The following is a 9,301-nucleotide window of genomic DNA, read 5'->3' as shown; positions in this document are numbered from 1 at the left end:
TGCCTGTGCCTTCTACTGAATTAAATTATTTTAAATATTTTATTCTTATTTTATGTGTATGAGTGTATTGCCTGCATGTGTCTAAGTGCACCTGTGTCACGCAATGCCCACAGAGGCCAGAAGAGGGCACCAGATCCCCTTGGAACTGGAGTTAAGGATAGTTAACTACCATATACATGCTGGGAATTGAACCTGGGTCCTCTGTAAGAACAGCTGGTACTCTTAACCACTAAGCCATCTCTCCAGCCCCCTGAATTAAATTCTAGATAAAATAATCTGGGCTGGAGAGATGGCTCAGCAGTTAAAAGCACTGGCTGCTCTGTTTGATTTCCAGCACCTACATGATGGCTAACCACCATCTGTAACTCCAGTTCCGGGAGATCCGATGCCCTCTTCTGACCTCCGAGGATATTACACGACATGGAGCACTTACACACATACAGGCCATACACTCATATGCATAAAAAAAAAATAAATAAATAAATCTTACTTATTAGTTTTGGTCTAATTGTAGATTTTCCATTTAATTTTTAATAATTGTGTTTTAATTTTCAGGTTTTCCTTTCTTTCTTTTTTCTTGGTCTTTTTGAGACAGGGTTTACTGTAGCCCCAGCTGGCCTGGAACTCACAAGAGATCCACTTGCATCTGCCTCCAAGTGCTGGGATCAAAGGAGTGCGCCACCACGCCCAGCTGATTTTTCCTTTCTTAAACAGGAAAAGTACCTTCTTCCATTCCATAGATGTAGTATGTTCACTGAGTGTATGAAATACACTAAAGAGAGAAATCTCCCTAACTCCTCCATATTCTTGTAGGCCTAGTTTTCTGTTTACTTTGATCCTTCTGTCTCTTGCAGTGCAGGCTTTCCTTACAATTAATAATCAGTAAGCATCAAGGGTAACTAGAAATATCACACCTTGGGATTCACTTAAGGGCTTTCCTACAAGAAACCAGCCTTGATCTAAATCAAGAAGCTCAGAAAGGCTGAACTGAAAGGCACTTTACCCTACAGTTAGGGTTTGAAAGTGATACGTCACCCACAGGCTCGTGTGTTTGAACACTGTTTCCTTGGTAGCAATGCTGCTCTGGGAAGCTGTGGAATCTTTTAAGATTGGGGTCTACCTAGCTGACACAGGCTTGCATGGTTGGGCCTTAAAGGATATCTCTCTAGCTCTGTTTCCTGATTCATCAGTATGAGAATAAACCACACTACAAGCTCCCATTGTCATAGGTGTTCCCTGCATGATGGACCATATCATGAACAACAAGCTAAAGGAAACCTTTCTCCCTTATGCTGTTTCTGCTACTCTGTCAGTGAATAGAAAATTTATACACCTACAATATTCAACTCATTCCAACCTCTCTATGCTTATGTTTGCTTAATGACACTTAACAAGAACTGTCTGATTTGGAACCTGGCTGTGTCTCTATCTGTAATGACCCAACTGAGGAGCTAAACTGTTTCACATCTTTAGTTACAGCCTTGTTTCACTTCAGTCCTTCCATTCTGTCGGGATTTCTTGGGGTTATTCCGGAGCAGCTCTGCCAACCCCATCTCTGTGCTCTGCCTTAGCATTCTTTGTTCCTTTTAGTCATTTCGTATTTTTCCAACTGCCTCATGGGCTTTTAGAGGTTAATGAAAATTACGTACTGGAGCCAGGTGTAAAATATTCAACATCATGTAGACTGGCTGCTACCAGCAGCAACTTGAACCCAGCAGCTTCAAAAGTGCTTATCACTACGGAAAGTAACAACATTACACATCTAAGCTTTAAAGATTCCCACCCTGGACTTTAGAGATGGCTCACTGGACAAAAGCACATGCTGCTCAAGCAGGAGGATCTGTTTGATGCCCAGAACTGACATAAACAGCCAGGTGTGGCCATGCGTGCAGATTACTTCAGCCTTCTAGGAAGCGACAGGTGGATCCCAGAGCCTGCTCAACTGTGGACTTCAAGCTTGTTGAGAGACCCTGTGTTGTGGTTTGAATAAAATGCCCCTATAGGCTCAGGCATGCGGTCCCTAACTGCTGGTGCTGTTTAAAGAGGTCATGGAACCTCTAGGGGGTGGAGCCCTGCTGAGGAAGTGTACCGCTGGGGCAGGCTTTAGGAGTTCATAGCCTTGCCCCACTTCTGGGTTGCTCTCTGCTTCATGTTTGTGGTTGAAGATGAGTGCTCTCAGCTTCCTGCTTCCATACCTCCCTAGCCATTAAGAACTCTCCCTATGGAATGGGAAATCAGAATAAATTTTCTTCCATAAGGCACTACTTTATCACAGCAACAGAAAAGTAACTAATACACACTGTCTCAATGAATATGGCAGACAGGGTAGAGCAGGACTCCCAATGTCTCCTTCTGGCCACTGCAGGCTCCAAGCACAGGTGTAGGCGCCACCCCCATATACAAAGAAAAAGGTCGTCCACCCCTCCTGAAAGCAAGTTTGTTGGTACAACATGAGGACTTGTGTGCTTACGTTCCTTTTCTTTTGTTCTTGTGGATTTGTATAATTTTTATTCATTTACTATGAATTTAATGGGATTACAAAAAAGGAGATAGCTTTATCTAAATCAGAATATTCTTCTAAACCAGAAACCTGATTTTTTTTTTCTCTATTTTGGGCTAATTAGGGCTACATGACAGTCACGCTACACCACACACCAATGCACAACACGTCTGTGGTACATGCACAAGACTTCTAACCTGCATATCCAACTCATGGCATCTTTGAGCAATTTCTTCTTTTGCTGACAAAGCTTCATTGAGCTCCTCTGTAGTTTTCTTCAGCTAGTTAAGAAACAAAGAGGCAGGAGAAATATTTCAATATGAAACAGAGACAATAATTACATACATGCAATACAGGATTTTACTTCCTGGGAAGTTCTACCTGGTTATGATCTATGAAGACACTTTTTTTTGTCTTTTTGAGACAGGGTCTCCCTGTAGCGCAAGCTGACCTGAACTCACTATGTAGACCAGGCTGGCCTTGAACTCACAAGGATCCACCTGCCTCTGCTTCCCAAGTGCTGGGATTAAAGGCGTGTGCCACCACGCCCGGCTATTATTCAATTTTTAAAGTTATCCAAAACTTCAAATATCTCTTTGGACTTGCAGACATAACTGATTCTAGCTTTTTCTGCTCTAACAACATCCTCCTATTGGTCTTTGCTAACTCCTCTTTTAAATGAGTATTCCCTAATGTTCTGTTCTTGACTCTTTGTCTCATTTTATACTGTTTTCTGAAACTGAAACAAACTCATTTTAGCAATTTCATCCACCACTATCTATTTGCTTACTGATTTTCCAGATCTTTATTTTCCAGTCCAGATTTACTTCATGTTCCGGACCTTCATTTGTGTATCTTTCTGTCAGGTGAGCCACCTCAAACACAACATGTCCAACATCTAATGACCGTCCTTCTCCAAACCACCTTCCAGTCTGCTTCTCCACTCTACTGTCTATCTTGCTGAGTGGCCTCACACTTCCTTTTCAAAATATTTCTTTTTATTATTTTCATTTACATGCATGTGGTTCAAGGCCAGCTGGGGCTACAGGGAGACCCTGTTTCAAAAAGACCAAAACAAAACAACAAAAAAGATTTCTGTTCATGCAGAATAGTGTGAGTTAGAAAGTAACTGTAACTAATAGTATTTGCTACTTAGAATTAAAATTTGTTTTTCTATTAAAATAACAAAAATACACTGCAAAGCACTTTTTAAAATATAGTTGTTTCCAACTGGACGTAGGGGTGTATGCCTTTAATCCCAGCTCTGGGGAGGAAGAAGCAGGCAGGTCTCAGGCTAGTCTGGTCTATATAGCACATTCCAGGCCAGCTGGGGCTACAATAGTGAGATTTTGTGTCAAAAAGAAAAAAAAAGAAAAAGAAAAAAAAAAGCCAACCAAACAAAACCAGCTGTTCCTCTAGAACATTTAATTTCTACTGATAGTCATTACTTTACAAAGATGAAGATACAGGCAACATTTTCAATTGAATAATGAAGTGAAATAAAAGGCAAAATATTGTTGCATTATAAATAAATCCATGAATAAGCACATGCCAACACCATACCTATTTTGTTAACTAGCAAACCACTTATAGAAGGTAAAAACAAAAATTACGACTAGAAAATAAGAATTATGCAAGTTAAAGGAATTTATTTTAAAGCAGGCTATGCAATATTACTTTTAAAAATTTTACTATGATTATTGATTTCTACGCATTCATGCCACAGTATGCATACAGAAGTCAGAGAACAGCTACGTTCTCCTTTACCACGTGCAGCCAGGGGATTGAACTCAGGGTGTCAGGTTGGGCAGCAACGTCCTTACCTGCTAAACCATCTCACCAGCCCATGCTATACTACTTCGATTACAAATTCCAAACTTAATTATAGATGTGTAATATTGATGAGCAAAATAGCTGTATAACAACATATTTAAAGACAATTTCAATTACATTCTTCTAATACCTGAAATTAATTTCGAGTTTACATGAATGAAGACAATTATATACCTGGCGATCAAGATCAACATAGGCATCATTTCCAGCAGAGACAGGAGACTCTTTACTCATTAGCTGAAATTAAGATTTAAATGATTTTAACTATGAGACAAAAAGACACTCTACTTAACATTCTTGCAACAAAATGAACATCATAATCCACTAAAATAAAAAAATTAAAACACAAAAGTAAACAACTGTTTTTTGTAATTAATTCTTCTGTTTTTCACTCTAGGATAATATCTACATTTAAACATAAATGTCAAAAATCTGATTTTCATTTTCACTGAAAGCCCCAGCTCTAAGAATCAAGTACAACTTACTCTTATCACTAAAAAGAGAAATAGGTAAGAATGTGGCTAGATATTTTTAAACTTTTTTTTTTTTGGTGTCTTTTTGAGACACAGTCTCCCTGTAGCCCAGGCTGTCCTGGAACTCACTATGTAGACCAGGCTGGCCTTGAACTCACAGAGATCTGCCTGCCTCTGCCTCCCAAGTGCTGGGACTATAGGCGTGTGCCACCACGCCTGGCTTTAACCTGGATTTTATAACGCATCAGTGACTTTAAATGTCTCAACTTCATTTTTATCTCAATTCTTGCCAGCAAAAATCTCAATTCAAGATCAACTCAACTATTTCTCTTCTGCTCATATAGCCTGACTAGCTAAGTTCTGAGAGAGAGGAAAAGCCAACAGCGGTATTACTGTGCATAAAACAGCTATTGTCTACTCTCCACCAGAATCCAGGACTGCTCAGAAGTACATCCCAACCTGGTTACCCAGCCAGACACTTTATCCTCCTCAGAGATTCTTTAATCCCTTCTTAGTTCTCAGATATGACCAACAAATGGAGAAATGGCTCAGTGGTTAAGAGTACTGCCTGTTCTTGCACAGGGACCGGGGTCTGTTTCCCAGCACCCATGTGGCAGCTAGCAACCATCTGGAACCCCAGTTCCAGGGGACCTGAAGCCCTCTTCTGACCTCCATGGGCACTGCATGACACGGGTGCACTTACATACATGCAGGCAATATATTCATTCACATTAAAAAAATAATAATATTAGAAAAAAGATTTCTTGAATAGACATTTCTTGGACCTGGAATGTAGCTCACTGAGAGGCCCTGGGTTTGAACCTCAGTACCAAATGCATGCATACACACATAACACACACAGATTAAAAAAAATAAAAATAAAAAAATCACTAAACTCGAAGTGACACTTCTCCAAAAGTGATTACAGAAATTACTAACAAAGACATGAAAAGATGCTCGTGATCACTAGTCACTAAGGAAATATAAATTAAAAACAACAACAACAACAAAAATACAAAAAATATTGAGGTTTCACTTCATACTCTCCAGGTAATCTAGAATTCCATTTCTGGATACTGATGTTCCTCAGTTTACAATGGGGTCATGTTCCAAACATCAAGTTTCTTTCTTTCTTTTTTTTATTTAAATATTTTATTTATTATTTTTATTTTATGAGTATGCGTGTATTGCCTGCATGTAGGTAAATGCACCTGTGTTGTGCAATGCCCATGGAGAACAGAAGAGGCTGTCAGATCCCCTGGAACTGGAGCTACGGACAGTTGTCAGCTGCCATGTGGGGTGCTGGGATTCGAATCCAGGTCTTCTGAAAGAACAGTTAATGTTCTTAGCTGCTGAGCCATCCCTCCAGCCCCTCAAACATCAAGTTTCCTAAGTCAAAAATGGATTGAATATACCTAACCTAGATTAGCAATATGGTGAACTGTAGAATACTGATTTTAGCAATCAGTATGTTCATGTAGTTGGCTGCAACCCTATGTTCACGTAGTTGGCTGGAAACTACAGTTCACTGTCGCTGGCCAGCATTATGAGAGACTATCAGGTCTTATCTCTAGCCCAGGAAAAGGTAAGAATTCAAAATCTGACAGAGAGTTTCTATACAATGTTCACTAGTTTTTCCTAGAGCAAGCATGTTCTCCACCATAATGCCTGTCACAGGCATTGTTTTATCAGTGCCTACAAAATGCTATACAGGCCTTCTCTCTCTAGTCTCACTGAGTCCTTCTCTTGCCTTTACTTCCTGAGTGCTGGCATTACAGACATGTACCCCATGCCCAGAAGGTCTTGCGTTCTTTTTGCCTCTTGGACTTCATGACACTTTTTACATCTCCCTTTATCTCTCTTTCCTTGTCTCCTCTCACCTTATCCTTCAGGGGTCAGTATTATTCCTCAGAGCAGCCTTGGCTAATGTTCCCATGAAAGATGCTCCCTTTAGATGCTCCTGCATTTCCCCCTTCATGGCACTATTTAAACTATATGAATTTTTGTTTAACCATTTTCTCTAGGAGACTTTCTCATATACTTTGAGATAGAAGTCTCATATCTTTTCAGAACTATATTCCTGGTATTTACTACAGCTCTTGGCACACTGGGTTTGAATTAAGTATTTGACAAATGAATTAAAATGAATATGCACATAACAGACATAATGTACTTAAAAATTTAATTAGGATTCTATTGTACAAGCACTATAAAATAGAATCACTTTTAAACTTTCCTGTTTATGTGTTTAAACTAGTGTTTTCTCCTTTCGTTTGTCACAAACTGTAAGCACAAAACTAACCAACGTACCCTCTTGAATGGCTGTCATGACAACATGCTGAACAGATTCTTCCATCATCATAATGGCTTGAATGTACTCTGAAAACAAGAATAACCTGGAATGTCACTGTTCAAGAGGATGAATTTATTTTATAAGTTCTCACATGCAGTTTTCTGTGTTTTGATTCTTCCCAAGAACCATTCACAATTAATACGCCCATATATATACCACAGGTAAGCAAAGGCTGAAAACTACAATACTCATTTTTTTCTCAAAGATATATTTTTGTTTCACATTTATTGCCCGAGACTGCGTCTTGCTAGCTGGCTCAATTCACTTTGTATCCTAGGTTGGTCTTGAACTTGTGATCTTCCTGCCTAATGGGCATACAACACCACACTTGGCTCCTTTCACTATTTCCTATAAAACTGAGACTGTAGGTTAAGGTCAGAAGGCTCCAGCATCAGCCTGAGTGCACATCAAAGTAGATCAATGAAATGGTGAAACCTAAAGTCAGAGTAGAAAAGAACCAAATCACTCTCTTTAAAACCTAGAAATTATCTTTAACTTTATTCTCATTGTATAAAACATTCTTGTGATAAAGCACTGTATTGTGTAAATTCTTACCTTATTATTTTTTTACAAGCAATATAAAATAAAATAAATTAAATGAATTTTAATAGAACAACTACTAGAGCTACTAAAATGAATTTTAAGACTGAAATTGAATCCATAATTGAACTACTGTATAATTCTGGTGCTAAATAACAACTTACATCTCTAAAATGTAAAGCTGAAGCCACATCAGTCTCATTCCCATCATTGCCCAAACCAGAAAATGTCAGCTGTTAAAAGAGTAAAATCATCTGGGAACAGCAAATCCTCTCCTTCCCTGCTAACAGTTTTCGTAAGTTCTGAATTCACCACAGATGATAAGAGTGGCTTCAGCATCAAAACAAAACAAAGCAAACCACCACCAACAACAAAACTATAGGTCAAGTGCCCTTAAGGTTGTAATACAAAGGGGTCTTACTATAATATTTATAAACATTTTCAGTAAACTCATGCATTTGGAATGTCAAATTGCAATCCTCTGTCCAGCAGGTAACTTGCTTTTACAATACTGTGACATGATGACATCAAACTCAGAATCCAGCTATCTAGGATGACTGACACATCCTCAAAATTAAAGACTATGAGCATGGAGGAGAAAAACAGTGGTGTGGTATGGGGAAGGGAGGCTTGATGGCAACTACTAGAGATGAGGGAAGTAACAGTGGGCGAAGAGGTCAGGACATTAGTAGGCATGAGAGGGGAAGCGTTAGTTAAGAAGCGGTGTTGCCACGTCAAGGCCCTTCCCCGCGAACACCGTAAAGTGCTAAATGATAAAATGGTGATGACAACTACATTAATGTGTACGATTTTTAAAAGAACCTTAAAGTTAAAAATATACTTACGTATGATTATTTGGTACATACCCACGAAGCAATGCCAGAGAATGAGGTACACTATGTAAAGGAGTTTAACCCTCAATCTTATTTGTTCAAAATTTTTAGTATGGTTTAGTGCTAAGAGTATTAAGCTTTAAGGCTAAAGAAACACATGTTTTCATCTATACATAGCCCCTAAACAAGAAAGAAATTTGGAAAATATATATTTCTAAGTCTCACCTTTCTAATCTATAAAAAGTATTTTTTGTTCTGTCAGTGCTTAGTAGAGTATCAGACAGAAGGGAGACAATACAGGCTGGCAAGATGGCTCAGCAGATAAAGGTGCTTGCTACCAAGGCTGATGACCCAAGTTCAATCCTGGGACCCACTTCTATAGTACGTTGTCCTCTGACTTCCACGTGCATGCTGTGGTACATGCCCCCCGCCCAATAAATAAAGGTACACACACACAAACACACACACACACACACACCAGACACTACTTTATTTGCCTCAATTTAGAAGTCAGCCAAGACAAAAGAATACTGAGTCATAGCTCTCACCAAATGCTCTTAACATCCTCTAACTGTAAATAATGGCTAAACACAGAGCCGATCTTGCTTGCATAGTGCTTTAGAGACTACAAAGCAAATGCAGACATCTTTCATCTTCATCGCTAATACATTTTGGAGATGAGGACAATGGCAGAGTGTCTCATCCAGTTAAATAGTAAATTAAAGAGGAACTTCAGTGAGTCTCACATTCGTTCTATCTCCCAATGTCA

At 39.1% G+C, this 9,301-nt stretch overlaps 1 protein-coding gene across 1 annotated transcript in view; it reads right to left on the bottom strand.

Annotated features, from left to right (window-relative positions):
• The window catches only part of LOC103746988 (hook microtubule tethering protein 3), a gene marked incomplete at its 3' end in the record, with an annotated part of 100,423 nt that overhangs the window by 48,853 nt on the left and 42,269 nt on the right, over positions 1-9,301 (bottom strand). The window contains exons 4-6 of the mRNA XM_008849259.3: positions 7,118-7,185; positions 4,508-4,570; positions 2,698-2,781 (exon numbers count right to left, since the gene is read on the bottom strand). Of these exons, the coding sequence (XP_008847481.1) occupies positions 2,698-2,781; positions 4,508-4,570; positions 7,118-7,185 (215 nt within the window). The remainder of the gene's footprint in view (positions 1-2,697; positions 2,782-4,507; positions 4,571-7,117; positions 7,186-9,301) is intronic.

The sequence above is a fragment of the Nannospalax galili genome, unplaced genomic scaffold (genome assembly GCF_000622305.1).
Source record: "Nannospalax galili isolate Female #2095 unplaced genomic scaffold, S.galili_v1.0 scaffold1925, whole genome shotgun sequence".
In the NCBI taxonomy this organism is placed as follows: Eukaryota; Metazoa; Chordata; class Mammalia; order Rodentia; family Spalacidae; genus Nannospalax; species Nannospalax galili.
The sequence above is the reverse complement of the archived record's forward strand: the minus strand, read 5'-3'. Positions and strand labels throughout refer to the sequence as shown.